Genomic DNA, 22906 nt, shown 5'->3' on the forward strand with positions numbered 1-22906 from the left:
TTCAACTCGTCCGTCTCCCCCCCCCAGGAAGGAACAAGAGTGCGCAACGTATGCCCCGCGCCCCCTCCTCGTCTCCCCTAGCACCTGTCGTCGCCCGCTCTCGCACCTCGTAACCCTAGAATCCCCAGCTCCGGAGCAATCGATCCTCACGGCGGCTCCTGTCCAACGACCTGGGTGGCGGCCATGTATGTCCATCTCTCATTCGGCTTCCTCTTCCCCTCGTTGTGGGAGATCGTGGTCACCGTCTCCGCGGCGCTACTCGTGATCGTGTTCTACTCCCTCTGGGGAAATTTCCCCTCCGGCGGCAACGGAGGCGAGGACGAGATGCCACTTGGCGGGGACGACCCCCCGTTGGCCGCCAGAGAGCTTCTGCTACGTCAATCGGTTGTTAAGGAGAAGGTTAGTCGAATCGAGCCGGTCTCTTTGTGCGTGTCTTTTTAAACCCCGATGATGATCATAAGATGCACACTTTTGTCCTTTTTTTGTGATGGAAAATTTTTGTTTCGATGATCAATTAACTTATTTTGTTTGAATGGATTCATAAGTTGGTTGGTTTGAAGTTATAGAGACAGTAAATATGAAGAGGTTGTGATGATTCCACATAATGAGTTGCAGAGCCACGACCTCACAGAAAGCCGGCGAGTCTCACGTCGACGAGGTGTCTTTTTGGGCCCATCTCAAAAAGACAAACCACGATGCCCTTCATCAGACTCGGTCGAGATGTGGGGTACAAATACCCTATGGCTCTTCGACTGGGCCCGCCCCCGAGAGCTTTTCTTTTCAATTCCAAATTTTACCGTGTCTTCGCGGACTAAGAAAAACCCCAATTCTGAGTCATTATGCGTGGTCATTAAATAATGGAATTGGTTGATCTAGGTATGACACCGATTTAGGACCGGCGAATTCTTTTTTAACCAAGGATGGTGTATCTTCATGCTAGCCTTATGACTTTGGGAACCTTCCGAAAACATGATTTCTTTTGTTTTCTCAATTGGTAACTGAACCTTTTGAGTGCCATAAGCTGTAAGACCAGCTTGAGGGCCTCTGTTGCTCTTATCTGAAGAATGCAATAGGGAAAAATAAAATAATATTACCCGTACTTGCTTCATTAATTAATGATGAGAACAGCAACAATATTGAGGACTAACGTCTGGAAGTCGGGGAGAAATGTGAAGTTGCATGGGTGTGTTTATATATAGGTAAGGGTTACATTGTTCCCAGTTGAGCAATTTATAAGTGCCCTTGGTCTTTTAAAGTTGAAATGAGACAAGGAAAGAATGATAGGTCATCTGGTAGGTTATTGCAGTAAATGATGTAATGGGCATATGGCCAACCTACTCTTGATTTGGTCTAATTCAACTTTTAAAGGTCTAAGGGCAACATAGTCCTTTCCCAGTAACAGCAACTTATAGGTTGCTTCACTCGGAGCAATATTACTCTCCCCGTGTATTCACTTTTTTATTTTCCTTCCTTTTTCAGCAGTCAACTTGCTTGTATAAGCATGATGGTGAAGTACTATGCTAATAACATGTGTTGATCCTCGTAGTCCTTGTCAGCTGATATAACACCGGAAGCCAAAGAACATTTAGGTAACGAACACCGAGAAAAGATGCTGTGTCTTCAAGAACATTAGAGAATGCTTTTTGTATTTTTAAGTGGAATGGTCCATGTATCCCTCCCTATATGTGGGACTAGAGCTTTTTTCTTCCAATTATTTGTTTGAAACATAGATTGATGATTAACATGTCCTTTTCTGTCTTATATATTTAAGTGGTCAGACAAGTTTTGGTTCATAGCATTTTGTTAATTTGCGTCTTCTTTCTGGCTTAAGTTTGTCATTCACTTGCTTGAAATTAAATGGGCTTTAGATGGAGCTTCTTTGATGTTCCTTTTTCTTGTATTCTCCTGATTTGTTCTCGTTAGAATGTTGTTTGTAAATTTTTTCTTTATGATTTTCACTATATAAGATGTCTTAAAGGGATAATTCAAGTTTTGTTGGGCTTTATCAGCTGCTTTGCATATAAAGGTTTGATAAAATATTTTTTCATTTGCTTGACATGCAGTTGTCCACTTATTTTGTAGATGAGCCATATTAAAGTTGATACTCAAGGTACTCCTGCGTATGTAGTCAAGGTACTGTTTTTTGGATATTATAAACCTCCTGAATGGGATTGAATCAGTATGTTCTTTGGCAAGTCAAGGAGACCAACTATTTGGCATGTGAAAATCTTGGAGTTTATTCTGGATCATTTAGTATCATGCTGTTTAATATTATTTTCTTTCATTTTGATATGAAAATATGGAACCTTTGTAATTCAGCTAGAGCTATTGGCTGCAAAAAACTTAGTTGGTGCTAACTTGAACGGGACATCTGATCCTTATGCAATAATTACATGTGGTGAACAAAAGCGATTTAGGTGCGTATGTATTTTATATTTATTTACCTGTAGTGTTTGTTTGACATTGCTTGAAACTAAAGTGTATTGAGATTAGTTTGTGATGTATATTTGTTAAGCTTTTGGCTTTTAGTTTGTTGAGATAGCACTTTCATGGTTATTTTTCTGTCATAGTGGAGACAAATGGTTACTTACGAGTCATGTGAATAAAGAATATGTTGCTGAAAAAAAGGATCCATTAAATTGAAAAATAACTTAAATGTACTAACCAAACAGACTGTATTTGGACTTTTGCTGACTGATCTGATCTAAATTGGGTTCCATGTTCTAGACAGATTACACCCTGTAGCTGCATTGTTTGTGAGTAGTCAAACTTATGCTAGAACGAGATTCATAGTTTCAGTCACTTATTTTCTCTTCATCCCAAAATCATACTTGAGAATTCTTATATGCGTACCTGTCGCAATATATAAACTTCCCCCAAGAGTCAACTCTATCTCTTTTTTAGTTTCTTCAACAGTTCTTATCCTTATTAAATTTAACGCAGAGTTCTCAGTTATTTTTCTTTTTAATGTCTTTTTTGTATAGTTAAGTGTAATTTTGATTTTAGGACTCTGGGGCTTAGAGATACATGGAGAGGAAGCCTTAGCGTCATGATAAAGTTACTCTCATGACCTAGGTGACCATGGTTTTAGTCATAGAAATAGTATCTTTGATTGCAGTGACAAGACTGCATACATTGGTTTCTCTCCGGACACCTTATTGACATGAGCTTTGTGTAGTGTGCCAGCCTTTTCCAACTTATTGAGATACATAGGATTATTGTTAAAATACATATGAAAGTCAAAAGTTAAGAGCCTTTTCTTGAGTTATAAATATTTATTCTCTAATGCTCTTGTATTATTGTCTTTGAGTTGTGACTTATATATATTTTCCATTCAAGTTCAACAACTTTTATGTTATGCAGCTCCATGGTTCCTGGCTCAAGAAATCCAATATGGGGGGAGGAATTTAATTTTTTTGCTGATATACTTCCTGTTCAGGTTGTTTTAGGTTCCCGTATCTTCAAGTTCTTGTCCAATCATGTTAATTGAAAATAAATTAATGAACAGTAGTTGGCATCTCTGGACCCTTTCTACAAATACCTTCTGGCCTTTTGTGCTGATTTATATTGCTGCAATTTACAATTAAGTAACTTTTTAGTATATGCATTTTGTTGCAGTTAACACTTAAAACGACATTTCAGAAGTTTTAATCTTTTGTAGTATGTTTGTACAATTTACAGGATGAAGTTTATAGTAACTATTTATATGTTATATGCTAAAACGCTACATGTTGGATTATAGCCTCTTGGTTTAATCATATTCGTGAAGTTTCGAAGATACTCCACTCAAATGATAAAAAACTCGATCAGACCAGTCCATACTGACTGGTATCTACCGGTCTGGCTAGAAAATGGGACATGGACTGAGCGATTTTGCCCTTTTTGGTTCATACAGTGCTAGCTGGTAACTATATATATGTTATATGCTAATACGTTACATGTTGGATTATAGCATCTTGGTTTAATCATATTCGTGAAGTTTCAAAGATCCTCCACTCAAATGATAAAAAAAAACAATCAGACCAGTCCATACTGACTGGTATCTACCAGTCTAGCTAGAAAATGGGCCATGTGCTGTCCGCATTTTCCTCCATCGTCGCTATCGTCGTTCGAAAGTTTCTCCGTCATCGCCGCCCTCTCCTTCTCCACTTTCCACCGTCGGTGACTCTTTTCTCCCCTCTAACTACTGTTAATGGTGGATTAAATATTATTTATTAATTATATTATATATTTTTTATATTTTAATATTTCAGAACATCTCGTTTCGTTGGGTGGGCGGGTGCCTAAGCAAGCGCCTAGCACTTCTTAAATCACTGATGTGCATCCTTTCCGGCCATTAAGTTTTTTATTTTTACTATTCTTTATAGAGGGGCTGTGGAATCTAGGTATGTTCATGATCAAAGCGATTTCCTTCCCAATTTCCAATTCTTTTCTCACCATGTCTCGATAACCTCTTATTTGTCCTATACATAATTACCCAAAACCTTTTTCCTTTTCTAATGCTCTCATGTGGTGAGAAGGCGTGAGGGTTTAGTAAATTGTAAAATGCAATTGTAATGTCTAATGGAGGGTCATCAGACCCTTTCTTTATAGTTAAATAACCAAGCATATTCTGGAGTTCGGTTCATGTTTTAAGGTTTTTCCTCGACTGGTACATGCTGTTATTTTTTGTCTGGGCATGAAACGGGATGCAGATTACGGGCGGTTTGGTCTATTTTTTTTTAATTTATTTAAAACATGGACTTAGGGTTTTGGCGCATGCAAGTAATGAACATCATGGCTTGCATCGCTGCCTACCCGCCGCAGCTGTCGATGAACATCCACTACTTCTACGACCGACCCTCCTCCTCCTCCTCTTCTTCTTCTCGTTCTCTCCGCATCGTACTCCTACTCCTCCCCTCTTCTACATACCATGGTACATACCAGCACACTGTGTCAGTATGGACCAGAACCATATCAGTCCAATACTGGATTCTAACAATAAAAAGAATATACCTCACTTTCATCTCAGTATGCCCTGTTAACTTTGGCTATTTAGTTTCTTCGGATAAATTATTTTTTAACAATATTTTAATCTTAATCAGTTTTTTTGGCTCTTGGATTGTTTTTCATGTTGTTCCATATCAGTATTTGATTTTTCAACCTCTTGACGATGTTGAAACTGTCACTGATTTAATTAGCTGAACAGAATTTTTATTAGATTGGTTAATCCTTCAGAATTGACTCTCCAAAATTTAAACAACATAGGCAGATTTAGTTAGAATATAAGAAAGGAATTTGATGCCTGTTATTGCCCTTTGATATGAAATCATTTTGATTTATTTTTGTAAGTTTAGGGTATTTTTTTTGCAAATGCCCTATGTTGCTACATGGAAACATCTATTACAATCGTTCATAAGTTACTAAAATTTCCCAATGAGTAGAAAAAGGAAGCCAAATAAAAGAAGGAACGGGACAAATCTTAGGTATGATTGAAGATTCTCAAGGAAAAGGAAGGAGATAAGAACTGTATTTGATTGATGATTTCATCTCTATGAGAAGGTTTTTCATGTTATTAAAATGAAAGTGTATAAATTAGATATATCATAAAAAAGAAGTAAATTCTCCAATCAAATTCAGAAATCTATTTTTTTCGAAGGAGAAAAGAGTAGATGATCTATTTGCATTGATGTAATTATAACCTTTTCTTATTTTTGTATTTTTTTTTCTTGTGCATGGGTCTATAAGAGGAAAATGAATTATAATTGAACATTAAAGAATGATAGACCGTATGAAAAGTTCTTTTCCAAATTATGTGTGTGTGGTATAAGGGCACATGTATTTTTCAAATACTATGATTCTATTGTTCGTGTATGAGGCATGTGGAGATGTGAGGTTTTCGTCCTTGGGAGTTATTTCTTGAGCGAGAGTGAGTCTGATGGATATCTCTTCTTTTACCTAATATCTTTCACTATTATTTTCTCCCACCCCTCCCCCTGTGCTCTCTCTCTCTCTTAATCTCTGCGCTGCATCACCTTTAATGGAGCTTTTTGGTGAGGAATAACCATCGCAGCTGGCCCCGAGTCATTCTGAATAATGGTTCCGCTCATTGTCTGCATGATTGTGTTACTTGCAAGTTTGGCTCACATTTCTTGTGGCAACTAGTAAATCTCTTTAAGCATTGAATTGTGATCTTAGGTGCAAACTTCGTTCAGAATTGAGGTCAAATTTTGCAGATTGCATAAAATGGATTGTTATTCTTGATTCCTCAATTATCAATTGGTACTTGTGGCTACTAGGAACTTTGTATTCACAAATTTTTTTTAAATGGCGGTCATTTATGTATTGTTCATGCTATCTTGGAAAAACTTGTTCTTGTTTGAAATCCCAGCACATGTTATAGTATGTTAAATAATCTTAAAATCAATTGTTTAATCGAGTTGATTGATTGGTCTGTTAGCATGTGTTGGTCACTCTGCTTTTCTTGGTATTCCAACGTTGATTTATAGATATGTAATCTGAGTTTTGATTTTTTGTGTTAGCATTACTTTGCAGTTCTGGTTCTGTTAATAGGACTAATTATTTAATAGGTTCTTTGGTTGCAATTTCATGCTTTTATTCCCTTTTGTTCACTGTATGCCACCTTGTTATATAATGTTAAAATCTTTAAGGAGTTACTTAAATGATTCCAATCTTCATATATCTGTCAAGTAAGTTATGGACAGATTTTTCTTTTTTTTGCTTAAAATGGGTTAGGTGGTCTTCCATCCTAGCTGAAATTGCTAAAAACAAATTAGTCAAAAGAATAATTCAGCTAATTTTTTTGGTCACTTTTTTAGTTATTCTCTTTTTTCACTTGGCTTTTGCTAGTTTCTGGTGTCACACTTTGTATTATCTTCATCTCCATTGTAGAGCTCCAGATTTTTGGAAATGGATGCAAATGTTCGACTACATTGATTCAACACATTGAACTTTGTGCTAATTGAAAAAAAGTTATACACTATGTTGAGATGATGAAATTTATTACTGAAGGATACTGTTTTCCTTCAAACTTACTAAAAAGGCCTTAAGCTTGGATTCTTTATTACAAATACGATATGGTAGAATAATTGCCTACTTACTGTCTTTATTTGCTTTGACATTTGTAATAATCTGCAGATTATTGTAACAATATATGACTGGGATATAATATGGAAAAGCACTGTTCTTGGATCTGTTACTGTTCCAGTTGAAAGTGAAGGTCAAACTGGAGCGCTTTGGTACACTTTAGATAGTACATCAGGACAGGTAACATTGTAAATTTATAAATACTGAATAATATGTCAAGATATTAACAACTTCAACTAAAATATTTTCTTCCCCAGGTCTGTCTTCATATTAAAACAACAAAGCTACAAGCGAGTTTTGCCAGGTTATTTATTGCTTTTTGCTCATAAGCCTCATGGTTCAGATTTTTGTTTTTGTCACAATAATTTTGGAACATGGAGGTAAGGTTTCAAATACTGGTTGGCCCAGTACGTACTGAACGATATATATTGGTTTGATTGTAGACCGATATTTCACAATATAGGTCAGTACTGGTTTAATTCTTTTTATCCTTATTGATACTGGGCATTAGAAGTTGATATATCGGTGCCCTTGTATGAAATATCATTCTTGTGCTACTTTTTTTCTTTGTTAGTGTAAAACATGGTTCTTGTGTTACTCTTTTTTAGTTTTTTTTAAAAGAAGATTGCTGGTCTTGAAATTGGTCAATCGCTAGGCATTTTAGCTGATTCTGAACTCTGAAGCTCTGTCCTAGCTAGATATGAAAGATATATTGTCTTATCTGCCAAAAATATGTGGTTCAGAGCTTTGAATGGCTATGCTGGAGCTGATGCTCGAAGAAGATTGTCTTTGGATCAACAAGTCCCTACCTTAGTCCATCAAAAACCAGGGCCTCTGCAGACCATATTTGAACTTCCTCCTGATGAGGTGAACTTTTCCATTAATGTAATTGGCTAAATACTTACATTTGACTGAAAGCTATTAACATGAGTCACCTGATGGAGTCTTATTTCTTTTACTCAGGTTGCTGACCATAGTTATTCATGTGCTCTTGAAAGATCTTTTCTGTACCATGGACGTATGTATGTGTCTGCATGGCACATCTGCTTCCACTCCAATGTATTTTCTAAGCAAATAAAGGTTAGCTTATCCACCTTATACATTTGCTTCCAGTTTTTGTGCCGCTAAGCAATTTGTTTTTTCGTACTTCTCTTCATGGTTCTTTGCCTGTTTGATAATTTTGGAATTTATCATCCTTGTGTAAAATGTCTAATCGAACTTACATGGACTAGTTGATTAGTTGGTTTTGGAAATAATAATCCTTGTTTCATTGTTGGTTATAATATTCTTTAAACTCCACAATTTTTTTGCTGGAGGTTTAATCAATTGAAGGCTATATCACTATGCTTCTTAGTTATGTGGATATTTTTGTTTGTCCACAAATGAGCTTATTTCTTACACATTGAATTGGTATTTTGTCATTTGTCTTTAAAATTGAACTTGTTCTATTTGTGTGTAAATGTATCAGTTATTTGTTTGTTATTAGCTTTTCTCTTTGCTACTTGTGAGTAATAATGGCTTTGTAAATGCTATCATAATTGGATGTTTTTGATAATGAATCGGTTGAAAGGCTTCACCACTGAATTATTCCTTTTTAGCTCTTCATGGAAAAATTAAGGTCATATGGTTTTGTCAGATTATGATGCTGAATTGAAGACAATATTGAGAGTGTGTGATAAATCACCTTAATTTACTTATCTCGAAATTAATTGTGAAATTTTACCATGATATTAATTATTAAATATCTATCAAATATTTCCAGCTTGATGTAATAGATATGTGGCTTTGGAGTTTGGAGTATTATTGGCAACATTGCAAGGCAACAAGATGCAAATTTTAAATGAAATTGTATGGTCTTTATCAATGCTTAAGCATCTTGGTTTTTGTACAATTTGCAAATGAGGATGAAGAATATGTGGGAAAAATAATAGGACATTCATACTAAAACACTAGCTAAAATTTGATGCATTTCGGAAAATTGTGTAAGTTCGATAAATATAGAGGTCTGGCTTAAACTGAAAATTTTCTCAACTTAGAAGACTAATCTGTTATGTTGGGGTTTCAAGGATTGTAGTTTGAACTTAGAAGTTTGAACCATGTCATGACATCAAATATTAGCTATTGGAGACACATAATTGTTGTTCAGCAGATATTTTAACATAGTGGCTTTTGCCTATCATTACTGAGCCTTTCATGGTGTAATGTATCACTGGGAAAAAGAAAAATCTAACATCTTTAACAAAGTTAGAAAAGGAGAAAAAACATGATGTAACAGAATGCTAGAAAATTTTCTGGTGTAGATTCCCGAATTCCCCTTTGGCTTCATCTGTTGGTGGTGCTGGTCATGTTTTCCTTTGATTCAGATGAGCAGCAAGGTGGCCGTTGGTGATGAGATTTCATTTGAGACACTTACCCTTTGCATTCGCTCCTTGGCTTTCCTAAGTCTCAAATATATAGGTTATAAAAGGAAAATGAAAAGGACAACCAGTACTTTGTAGCTCAAAATGAACATTTCACACCTTTGATGTGTTGCATTGTTGTTGAGGCTATTACAAACCAATACCATATGAAACCACTGGGTCAAAACACCTGATATGAACTTGAAACGACCTGATCTCACAGAATGTTGATCGAGGAAATGGGGTTGTTGGATGGTGGAAAGCACCAGGTTCTGTTTTGGCTAAACTACTTTGTTTGGTTGCTTTTTTAGAGAATGTATAAAAATCTTTATGCATGCCTCCAATGAAGATGCAATTTTTTGTAAGAACTTTATTTACCACCAATGGAATACAAGCAGGAAACATATACATCAAAGCGTCATCTGTTAGCTTGCACCCTCTTTAATAGCTCAGTTACCAATTAACAAAACTGCATAGGAATGAAAACATAAGCACAAGATGTCAAAACCAAGGTTTTGAATAGGAACACAAAAAAATCAAAATTTTTAGCCCAATGGCCAAAATATATTCCATATTATCTCAATAATGAGGTAAACATTTACTAAAAAATTATGAAGCAACCAGCTGCTTGGTTTTCAGCATAAGACCACCAAATCAGGGCAACACAGGTTATGAGCCACAAGACAGCAGCAGGTATCTTCAAGGCAAACCATCTATGATATTTTAAAATTAATCAAAGCAGCAATAGAACAAAGATCCATAACTTTTATCTCCAAGGAACTAATAGATGAGTAACTTAACAAACCTTTATAACTCAGCTGCAGATCCATTTCCCACAATTATCGCTATTTTTAGTTAAAAGTGAACCAATGCCAATCTGTTCAATCAGCATGATGCATAATTATACATTTATAATCCCCACAACATTCTGCATTATCAGGTGCCATTGGCATTAGGCCACAAGTTGAGTTGTGTTCAACCCACAATACCATTTAGCTAACCTGATCATCTGGTTGGGTTGTTTAAGATTTTGGTTAGTTTAAGATTTCTGGTATCTCGGTTGTGTTGGCTTTAGTAGATTCTATCCATTTCATCTTGGATTGGGTAGTAATGAATGTCATTCCGTGGCAACAGGGTGTACCATACTATCCTTGGCACATTATGTGACACGTTATGCCAATCATCACATCCTTGTGCCACTTGGCAAATTCCTGTGCTAGTTGGCACTGATAAAAAACTGGCTTTTAGCCATAACATGCCTGACACAAGTTGGCATGATGCATGCTGATAGTTTTTTGCATGGACATCTCTACCCTTGCCAGTTACCACCTGCGCTTATTTAAATTGATTGGTTTGTTGCATATGTAGGACAGTTGTATCATCTTTATAAGGTTTCAAGATATGTCGAATATTGGCAATATTCATATGATTTGTACATGTCCTTTGCTCCTCGAATCTATTTGAACTTAGAAGTGCTTTATGAATTTCTTCTAATCATCTGACTGGTTTTTATGTTTCTTATTAATTTCCATATATGATGATAATAAATCATATATGCTGATGAAGCATACAAATATACATGTATCAGTTGTCATGTCCGTACTGTGTTGAGTGCTACTCTTACAAGATGTCATGTTGGTGTCTTTTGTAACATTTTGCTTTTTATCTATATTTCATAGGTTGGTTTATACTTTATAATAACTCCTAGTCAATTTGATTTCAACCAGAACATAATTTAACTGGGCGCACATGATTTAACAATATAAAGTGTATGATATATGTAATATGATTTGGGATCATTTTTATAATTTTGATCTCTTGTTTTTTAGCTACACAACTCGAGTAACCCAACCGAATCTAGTTCTGCTTGATCCAGTTGCTCTTCAACCTGGCCTCACCCAAATTTGATTAAGTTTAAGAATTGAGAATATGCAACACAGTGTCAGTCCGTGTTGGGTTAGGATTTACCTTTACCCTGACCCAACATACTTGAGCTACATCTTCTACATTTTATATGATGCATTATTATGCTATTATTTTATTTGTGGAAAATAGATTTTTTAATTAAGATTTACTAGCATTTTGAATCTCATGTCCAGTGAAATTTATTGTGTTGTGGACCCAATATTCTTATTTTCTTGAGGATATACTAGTGTTTTGATTCTCATATCCAGTGAAATTTATTGTGTTCTGGATCCTATTCTTATTTTCTTTAGTATCCCAAAACACATTTATGTCTGATAAATTTGTAAAATTTTTACTAACTCTTATGGCAATAGTATCACTGATATTAATTGTAGACTCATACCCTTATGTTATTTTGCTACAATTTCCATTACACACTAATTAACTATAAATAGTTAATTTCTATTCCTAGGTGGTTATTTCTTTTGGAGACATTGCTGAGGTACGTTGGTTATTTTTTGCAACTATGTTTTATATTGTATGTAACTATGTATGCATTCAATTGTCTTTGCTATTAGTATGCAGATACGAAGAAGCCAGCATGCAGTTATCAACCCTGCAATTACAATAATTCTTCGAATGGGAGCTGGTGGACATGGTGTGCCTCCTTTAGGAAGTCCAGATGGTTGGTGATACTCTATATGGCCTTAATTATTTTTTCATATGCTCTAAAGGTTTCATGTCTTAGGCTTTTGATGTGTACCATCTATGAAATATTTGGAGAACCATCACCTCTTACTTATTTCTTTGGGTACTCATCAGTTATATATATTATCATTCTAGAATGATATGACTGTGACTGCGTAAAGATTATTCTATTTTATACGTCTGAGTTGTCCTATATGAAGTTAAGTTGTATTCAATGATTTTAGAAAATAGGCTGTTGGAGTATGTAGTGAATGCAATGATTTGTAGGCATGACTAGCAAAAATCTGAAACAAGTGACATTTTGTTTGTCCCATTCCATGCCTTATCTTTTTCCCTATTTTCTCATTTGGTTTTGGGAGAAATTAATGGTAGTTCTATTGCTCTTTGATACCCACAATGTTGGTAAAAGCCCCTTTAGTTAATTAACAACTGAGAATTCTCCTTTACATGCCAAGCCAATGCATCATGGTCGGTTGCTCTTTAGGTAGAGAACATTCAGATTTCCTCGAGGTACTTTTATAATAATGGTTGACTCCTGGAGGAATTCGGCCACTTGAACTAGTTACCACTTGATTGTTAGATAAAGAAACACCATCACAATTATGCTCCAATTCATCTTGGTGTTTCCTGTAAGATTACAATTCTTTATCATATTTTCCCATTTGGTTTCAAAATTTTACACTGATTGATGGATAATTCATCTTGGTGTAAGAGGGTTATCCATTTGAACATTTTTATTTACTGAAAGTTGGTTTGTTTAAATTGTTTTAGATTGGTAACATGGACATGCGCTCATAAAAGGCAATAATTTTAAATTCTTTTAATTTTCATCATAATGCACATTCAGACTTGGATTGTAGCATATATTATGCATATACATAGTACCAGAAGTATTCAGTTTTTACAACTAGTATTCTGTTAATGTGGGAGGCTCATGTCTCAGAATGAATAATAAATTTGAATCTATGTGGTATGCTATGAGTCTGTTCTTCATTTCTATGTCAAAATTAGTTATATTCCAAAAGTCAATGCGTGAGCCTGCATGTACTGCAACGATGCATGAATGACCATGTTTGTAGTATGCATTGCACACAGAACTTTCCTTTTTGTTTGATGTGTCAAGTACATGAGTTCTAACTTCTAAGGACCATTTTGGATAATCAAAGTTTCCTCTTTACAAAGTAGCAGTCTAATCATTGAAGTAATATTCTACATGGATTCATCTACTTGAATATAGCTATACTTACCAATGCAAAAATCTTGTTGTATTTCAAATCTGTTAGTTGATTTTCCAATTGTTTATCAAATGAAAGAAAGAATATTATGTGATGATAGAGATTATGGCTACCAAAATACTTATCCAAGTTTTTCCTTTGCTATACCTGTTTGTTTTCTTTCTCTTATATGCTGTTAGTTGTTCACAATCTTAAATGATAAGTACCTTCTTGAACATCTTATTGCAACTTTTATTTGATTAGTTTTATTTTTTAAGATCCAGGTAGAAATCTAAACTGTTCTGCCATTGTCCATTATGCAGGGAGAGTCAGATACAAGTTCGCATCATTTTGGAACAGAAATCATACTTTAAGAGCTTTGCAACGGACAGATAAGAACTTTCATGCATCAATAGAAGCTGAGAAGAAGGTACTGACCCTTCAACTTAGCCTTCTGGTTCCGCTGGCTTTTTACTTTTATGTTGTATTTTTTCTTAACCCTAAGCAGGAGGTTGTCATTGACTTACTTTGTGTGATTCTTGTGGATAACATAAATTGTGTACTTTTGTGGATCATATGAGTTTTTAATCTAAATATTAATGTAGCTTATAATCGATATTAAAGCGAGTCATGTGAATCTTTAGTCGAGAGTGGTTACATTACTTAGCTTTCTTTTTTCTTTTCATAGCTACCCTCATATTTTTTCCCTTTCAAATCCTAACATCAAGAAGTGGTAACAAGTGGGGTATTTGATAACTACTCCGATACTAGTAACTATTTGATAAATATTAAGTAGTGGTACTTATTCAGATATTCAGAGATTAGGCATGTCAGATAGGCATGGAGAGATGAAAACCCTCAACCACATTGTTATCTCTACTTGGATGGAAGTCTGTCTAATTGATGTTAAAGATTGGCAAATGTAATTTATTCACCAAAATGTACCTACAGCTATTTGCAAAAAAAACTATAGACATAATTATTCTTATTCAATTCACTCTTTCCATTGCAAAGTTCTAAAGTCTTACAAAAGTACTTTTAAGCTGTCAACTCTGGTTTGGTTTTTTTTCTATAACATGTATATTTGTGAAAATATAAACGTTAGGAATTACAATTTTCAGGCGGTGAACAGGAGCTTGTAGTTGACTATCTGAAAATCTATTTGTCAATCCTGATATGACTGTTTCTGTGAACAAGTTGCAGCTGCTGTATGATTTTAAATTTTCTTTTTATGCCTTTTAATATGTATCTGCTCAATTGTGACAGTGGAAAGCATAAGAGAAGACTTAAAAAGGATGGGATATCAGTTTATGTCAAATTAAGGACTTGTCCAATATAAAACAGCAAATTTGATTGTTGTTTAAGGGAGAAATTACTGGCTTAGAGGTTTACACCAGCGCTAACTTTCTAAAGCAATTTGAACTTTGAAGATCAAGTTGCTTAGTCACTGTGAGAACAGAATGGAAAATATATAGTGAGGTACTGCCAAACATGAAATGTTGTATGTAGTATGTACTAATACCTTTTGGGCATTGTACAATCTCTTCCTGTGCCTGATGACATGCCTTCATGCTTTGGTTGCCACGTCACAAAACTTGGCCTACTCATATGTCAATACATACTGCATGGATTAGCATGGCACATGCTGAGATGACCAATACAAATGCATGCCGAAAATCACGACAATTCATGCAAATAAGAGAGCAAAAGGAAATCAAGTTAGTCGAAAACTATAGAGTTAGTAGCATAGATTATAAAAGAGAGAGAGTGTGTAGGTTAGGGAAGAAAGAGCAATTGAAGTTAGGAAGAAAGATGCCTTGCCATTAGCAAAACCTAAACTTCTTCATTGGCATAGACTCCTTTTTTTGTAGATTCAGTGATCGTGCAAGACCTTAATCATGAATCTTACAGTAAGAAAAAAAAGCTGTGGGCAAGTTTTCCCCCTTTCTAATATATAATCCCATTAGAACTCCGGAAACTTGCGTCTTATTTGCAACACGACTTTTCTAATTGTAACTATCACAAGTTTGATTAAAAAACAATTGGTTTTGTCAAACATCATGTTTTATTTTTAATTTCAACTGTACCAGTCGATACAGATTAGTATTTCAATTGCTTCTAATCCAGTTTGAGATGCTGTTTCTGCCTGGTAAGCTCACTGTGTTGGGCTTACCAGGTGGTAATCCAATTGCCTGATCCTGATACTGCAGTCACTTTTTTATTTTTTTGCAATCCCAATTCTCGATAGCTATATGAGTTGTTCTCTCTCTCTCTCTCTCTCTCTCTCTCCTCTCTACCTTTTCCTTATCCCCCCAGGATAATCAGTCCTGCTGCCTCCTCCCAACATGGCCATCTCCTTTTCCTCCTTTAGTAATCATTGCCACCACCACCTCCTTGTGTTGCTTCCTTGTCCTCCCCTGCCTCTTCCTCTCTCTCTTCTCTGGTCCAGATGATACCAACCAGTTTCCGACCCATACCGACACTCAATGTGCCGTTTGGTACTGTTGGTCCAGTTATTGATCGATATTAAACTTCATTGAGATTTGAAATCTTGCTAGACATCATAATGATGGTTTATAAACTTCTTTCGTATGATAGACATGTTTACGTTTTGATTTATGGCAGAAAACTTCTCTTATATTTATGGAGTTGATGATGTCTTCTAGTATTCTTTCTTCATAAATTATGATTTGCTTTGAAGTTTGAACGCTATGTCTTAATATCTTAGGATTTCCCATTGTTTATCTATGTCTTTGTTATTTGTGATCCTGCACTTGTTAGTCGTTGGAAGCCAAAACTGTTACAGCTGGCTCTTTGACTTGGAAACACAGGAACGTGCACACAGCAGCTCTGTGAGAGATAGTGGGAGACAAATAGAAGTTCCAAATGAGAGTGTTGTTGAGACTGGAAAGTTCCAAGCTTTTATAAACGAAGAAGTTCTAGTTGGCATAGTCAATGTACGCTGGACTCATCCTCCTCTATTATATTCTTTTATTCCAAAGATTTAATAGATTCTGTTAATTGGTTCATTCCAGGAAAATTTCCCCTGCACAGCAGCGGAGTTCTTTTCTGAATTGTTGAATGATGACTCAAAGTTTATTGCTGAATATCGTTCAGCAAGAAAAGATACCAATCTGAATGTAAGTGAAATATCATTATGTAGTTGTCAATCGCTTTGTGGTTCTTTTGAAATTTGAACTATTAGTATTCAATTTACATTTATACTGGGCATAAAAGGGAGCGCCCTAGTGCACAAGTCTCTTGTTAAGTGCAATATGGGGATTGTCAGCACATGCAGCCTTGTCCCTGCAAGCTGTGGGGTTATTTGCATTCTGGTCACCCAGGTTGTGGAAGGAGCAACCTTAATGAGGTGGCAGCTCACTCTATATGCTGGATCTAGTTGTAATTTAATTTTAGTTCCAACTGCATCAATTTTATTGGAAATCATATGAGCTTGCTCTATCAAATGACCATTGGGTAGAACAATAGTTATATGAGAATAATGCATTTTTTATTTTAAGTAACAACGACTGATGTTTCACCCCCCTGCCAGCTGTCCTTTATTGGCTGCCCAGTTTTTTACCATGTTTTCTTGTTATTGATGATTTTCATGAAATGCCTACTTGGATAACTCAGGAAACTTTTGGTGTTAATAGTGTCTTTTTCTTTATTGTTACTTCAGTTATAACTTCATCAGAGGCTTAAGCCTTGACCTTTTTCGGTTGAAATCAATTTTTATAACGTCCATAAAAGATTTACTTATTGTCCAGTCTAGTGGCCTTGGATTAGTTTTAGCAAGCTTGGAGCAATATAGATCATGGTTGAAGTTACCACCTGCAATGTCGATATCAATGATTTTTTTGTTAATATAAATGAACACAGTAAATTCAGTGGGTCATTTCTAAATGGCAACTCCATATGCCTTGGTGATGATTTTTCTTACTTGAAATAATCAGACATTTTGCTTTTATGTCTTTTGCAGTTGGGCAAGTGGCATGTTGCTGATGAATATGATGGTCTAGTCAGAGAAATAACCTTCAGATCATTGTGCCATAGCCCCATGTGTCCTCCAGACACCGCCATGACAGAGTTACAGCATGTTGTTCTGTCCCCTGATAAGAGAACACTGGTATGTTTGGTTCACTCAATCTCATGTAGTTTCTTTTTATTTTTTAGCATTAGCTTCAAATGATTTACCCCAGTTTTATCATTTTTTTCATGCAAGTATGCAAACTCCTTTTATAATTTCAGTTCCTTTTTTGCTTAGGTCTTTGAGACTGTGCAACAGGTGCATGACATTCTATTTGGTTCGAACTTTGAGGTGCGTACTGAATCTCACCTGTTTTCTTCTTAATGCACTGTGAACAGAAGAGAACTGAGTTCCTTTTTCAGTAAATTATTAGTTTTCTTATCTCTGATGGGAAACCTATATGCGCAAAGTGGAAATGTTTTTTATGTATGACTTCTGAAAGTCAATTCTCATTAATTATATGGTATTTTCTGAGACCAATTTAATTGGAGGTAGTTATCTTCAGACAACTAAACACATATAGGTATCCTGTTGGGTTCTCTATGATAGAAGGTCAAGTCAGTCAACATATCCAACAAGGTCTTTTTACAAAGATGGAACAATGCCTACTTTATTTGGTCAGAATGTCTGAGGTTTGTCATGGAAGACCTTCATGAGCATTTGGTCTCATATATTAATTGGTATTAAACGTTTAAAATGGAGTCAACTATGTGGCTTTTATGGATAATATTGTTTTCAAGATTTTAAATTTTGTTTTGTGACCCATATTAGTCCCTGGCAAGATCAGTATTGGTCTGATATGCACTGTTCCGTTGTATGGTCGGCCCAATGATAAACGAGGGATAGAAGAGAAGAGGAGAAGATGAGGGCTATTGATAGTCAACAGCCATGCTTGTGACAGCTATCTAAATTAAGGAAAACATGTCTCAAACCGGATTGGGGGAAATTGCCTGGTACAGGTGCTGGTTCCCTCTTGGCCAGATTATATCTTGTCTGTGCAATATGACCAGTTTTTCGAACTTTGTTGTCCCTTTGTTTTGACAAAATATTGACCTAAGTTAAATTTGTGTTTATTAGCTTTCAGCTGAGGCTATAGAAATTAATGCCTCTATGAGAGCAATTATTCCAAGTTCATTGTACATTACAATTAGTGCAGGAGTTGAAGCCCATGATTGCTGATGTGCCACATGATTCTGTTCTCTACCTAAGATTTACTCCAGTTATAAACTTATAATAATGGACCACAATATAATGCAACGAGTTGCAATATTTGTATCCGGATGAGTGTAAAGATCAATAACCTATCTGATTAGTGCAGTACTAGTATATAAAATGACACAACTACCCATGTCTTCTGATACCATTTCATAAAACAATAAAAAACATGTACTAATATTGTTCCATATGTTTTTGATACTTGGTCAAACCAGTAAGTACCGGTTGATATGTAATAGTCAGACTGAATTATTATGATCCTGATTTCAATTATATTGTTGTTACAAGCATTTATCAGACATTTGAGAATGGGAAGATGGGTAGTCTTTTGTGATAGAAAGAAACTTCACATTCTTATATTTTTTCATGTACTAGTTTCAAGATTTTTGCTGTAGATTTGGACATGATGTTTATCAAACACAATAGATTACATCAATATTTAGGCTGCACAAATGGTGGTCCTTTAAAAACATCTTGAATGTCATGAGATCTAATTGATTAAGCAAGTATGGAAGCTGGAAAGGGCAGCTAGAATCTATCAGGTAAAAAGATTTATGAAGTTGCACACATGGGTCCTTTGGCAATTTAGAATTCATCTACCAGCATGCTTTTCGCTCACTTGGATTATTTGCACAAAGTTGTTGCCAGAAATATTTAGACTGTACTTTTATGGTGGCAAAATATTCATCTTCATGGATTATGAAACTTGTCTCCACTGGTGCTCCCAAGTTCTACTTCTTTGAACTGGCGTATATGACACCATAGTGGAATTATTCTAAGTTCTTAAGATCAATTCTCATCACAGGTATTGGTTTAGATGACATTGGACAGGCTGGGGTTGACTGTACTCGAATCATCCTCTCCATACCACTAAATCCCATCTGGTCCCCAAACCTGAATCCAATAAAAATACAATACCATTCTCAACCTATGTAAAGATTGATTACATCTATTTTTGGCCACCCCACCTGTGTCAAATTTTGGGGTTATATGTAACTATAATGGTATATGTCTTAGTTACATTTGCAATATAATAGAGAAAATTATTTATATGCAATTGTCTGTGCTGGCGTTTCCACAAAGCAGGATGGCTAAGGATGGGATTGGTTTGTTTTAGGATGGCATAACTGATACTATTCCAGCCCTAGCTGATCCTATTTTTGAAAGTCATGCTCCAACCCTGCCTCATGCCCCCAGTCAAAATTGGTCAAACTTAACCTGTTTACTGGATCAGTCTGGGGCAACATCTCCACCATGACTGGTTAGCCTCAAAATTGCCAAAATATACACTGAGAAAACAGCCATTATATGTTATCTTGACATATTATAGTAATAAATAAACGTCATTGCCTAAGTGTTCTTTTTCATTCAAATTATTTTATTTAAATTTCATTGATGGATGAGACATTTCTGTTCGACGGGCAATTGAAAAACTCCAAATCACATGGCTGGCTTAATGTTAGCACAAATAAGAATCTGTGAATAGACATAGATGGTGCTCATAATTGCTCTGTATTATAATTTAAGTAATTTGGAAGTTATGAGAAGTAAAATACATGAGTTTAATATTAAAAAGGCTCCATGTGCATTCAAGCCAAGTTAATTAAAAAGAGGTTTGGAGTTAGGAAGTTTTAGCGTGACAGGACCAATTTGAGCAGATGGTCGACCACCTTCTTGTTGTCTTGTAGCAGTAAGCATTTTTGCACAGGCATGCATGTGTGATGATGACATATGCAGAAATTTATAGTTGTAAGTGACCCTGATAGTAGCATGCAACTTGGAACCTTTTGACACCCAAAATATGGTACCTTTGAGTTCATCAGAACACTTTTCGTCAGAAAAGTTCATTTCTTAAGCAGCATATATTGGAAAGGATGCTCTTTTTTACTGAGTTAATTTGCTTCACTGGTTTGGTCCATGTGAGGAATCTTTCAGCTTATCGTGCTTAATAAAATTGCATCTTACTGTTGATCTTATTAGGTTTTATCACTACGTGGACTCTCAACTAGATCTGCAGAATTGTATCTTTGAGATGTAATTTATAATGTATTTCAGGTACATTGTAGGTGGTCAATGAAGACAATCTCCGACTCTTCCTGTACTATTGATATCCGAGTTGGTAAGTTGCTAGTCGGTGTCTCTATCATTTTCTCTGATTTTCTGCCTTCTTTTGTTGCTGTTTTGCTTCATGCAAAGCCAAAAAAGTTTCAAAAAAAAAAACATAAATGTCTTTTTCAGGTGCACATTTCAAGAAGTGGTGCATCATGCAGTCTAAGATAAAAGCAGGAGCTGTTGAAGAGGCATGTCATCATATTGTGATTTATACTTCCTACTTTCTTGGTTGTGATTCTAGAATAATTTACATTCAATGTTTTTAACTAGAACATTCTGTCTGTGTCCAATGCCCCATCTTGGATTATGATAAGAAGGGTGCAGTGGAATGATTAAACAGAAAAACAGCAAGACAAGGGAAAGAAAGGGTATATCAGGCCCCACAGACCATAATTCAAATCATAATTCAATTCGCAATATTCATGATAAAACTGAAATCCTAAATCAAGGCCAATGTGAAAAAAATAACAAATTAATCAAAAGTCAAATCAACTCAAAATTTATGACATCCTAAATCCCTAATATCTCCTAATCAAATTATCATCTCGAAGTCTTCATAAAAAAATACTACATAAATCCCCATAAACTTGAAAAAGTCCCTTCGATTTCGTCAAGTAGACTAAATTTGAAAATTGACTATATGTTTTCTGAAGCTAACTTAATAAATATGGGTGAGCTAAGACTCAACTGTGTGTTTGACCTGCATGAGATTATAGGTAGCCCGACACACTGTGTAGCATATATACTTCAATTTAAATGGTCTGCATTAAATATGAAACTTCTTAAAATGTTCACATAAATGGTTATCATGTCTATTTTACTTTTGGCAACTCTGGTGGCAGGTTTTTTTTTTTTTGTCGCATTTTGATCTCCAATATTTTATGTAGCCTTGTCTTGACCAATCTTTTGCTGTTTGCCAACCATTCTATTGGAAGTTTGTGCTACTTGTTTATTTTCAACATATATTTGAAGATACATATATTTGTGGCGCAGATTCTTAAGAATAGAAACTTCCACTGTCAGATTTAATTTCTTCCCTGCTAATTTTTTCAATTACTATTAACCTTGCTTAGGAAATAACAGTGGACTTCTTTGTGTAGTTACGATGCAAAGTATTTTGCTACATGAAAGAGTTTCTTGTTTTCCTCCATGGTTTCTCTTCGCTGAATGAATTAAATATGATATGCACATGTTGAAATCAGCACATTGTTCCATTTTGATGTAATCTTTCGTTGCACAGTACAAGAAAGAGGTGGCACAAATGTTAGAGATTGCACGCTCATATCTTGGCAAGGCAGGTTCCAGCCAGGAAAAGGTCGAGGCATCAGAAACTCCGTTAGCTCTCAGTTAGTCGAAAGTAATGGGTCAGATAACAGGTCTGCCTACTTACAGAAAATTACGCCTCTCAGCGGGTTCCATTCTTTGTCATTGTAACTGTAACATGCACAGGAATCTATGCTTTTTTTTCATGCCACCCTTCATGCAAGTGAAATAGTGGTGTCTTCTTTTATACAGATATGAGCAAACTTTTGTATAATGTTGATTTATTATCAAATACAGAGGACTCTTTTTCTTTTCATTTTTTCCCTTACAAAGTGTGACTTCCATCACCTTTTGTCACCCGCGATGCTCAGAAGTTTCTTCAACTGCTGCAGCATGTCATTTGCGGGCATTTTTTGTTGTGAATTGTCTGCTGAGTTGAACCTGTCTGTACAAACAAAACAATTTGAGAAGAATGAGGCTATTGTTGCTGCACTTGCTGATCTATCTAACATGATTGTGGCCGTTTATATGATCAGTACAGTCTAAAGCTATCATCATCGCTTTTCTTCTTGACGGATTAATTGTACCTGCAGGAAAATTCAACGAGATGTCTTCCCTTTCCTGCTTTCCGGTAAAGCTCTCATTCTGTGATCGATGGAATATTTGCTGTCTTTTGGGTCACACGGGGCAGCTATACTTACTCTTCTTGGAGGTGAAGTCCATTTAATTACAATTACGCTGGTAATTACGTCCGACGGCAAACGGTGGTAATCACTTCGAGGGAGACTTTTATTCGCTGGTCAATGTTTCATGTCGCATATTATCTAAAAAACAAAAATAAATATAGTTATAAAATATTTTCGGATCACTTTTCAGATTTTTTTAAAAATAAAATAAAATAATAGTTTAATGGTGTGATCGTCGATGCCGAGCTCAAGTCAATCTCTCTAAGCTTAAGTTAGGATGAAGATGAA

The 22906-nt window shown here is 35.5% G+C and overlaps 1 protein-coding gene across 1 annotated transcript; it reads left to right on the top strand.

The window, feature by feature from the left end:
- LOC103972496 (BAG-associated GRAM protein 1) lies at positions 1-22248 on the top strand. The gene is given in 19 exon segments (XM_018820918.2): positions 1-399; positions 2064-2092; positions 2094-2133; positions 2320-2417; positions 3364-3439; positions 7138-7266; positions 7344-7390; positions 7830-7953; positions 8050-8166; positions 11863-11892; positions 11976-12075; positions 13636-13742; positions 16144-16269; positions 16348-16452; positions 17295-17441; positions 17580-17633; positions 20613-20676; positions 20796-20857; positions 21910-22248. Coding segments are annotated over 19 exon segments (1782 nt in total). The 5' UTR covers positions 1-183; the 3' UTR covers positions 22021-22248.
- Positions 22249-22906: the final 658 nt, after the last annotated feature.

The sequence above is a fragment of the Musa acuminata genome, chromosome BXJ2-11 (genome assembly GCF_036884655.1).
Source record: "Musa acuminata AAA Group cultivar baxijiao chromosome BXJ2-11, Cavendish_Baxijiao_AAA, whole genome shotgun sequence".
In the NCBI taxonomy this organism is placed as follows: domain Eukaryota; kingdom Viridiplantae; phylum Streptophyta; class Magnoliopsida; order Zingiberales; family Musaceae; genus Musa; species Musa acuminata.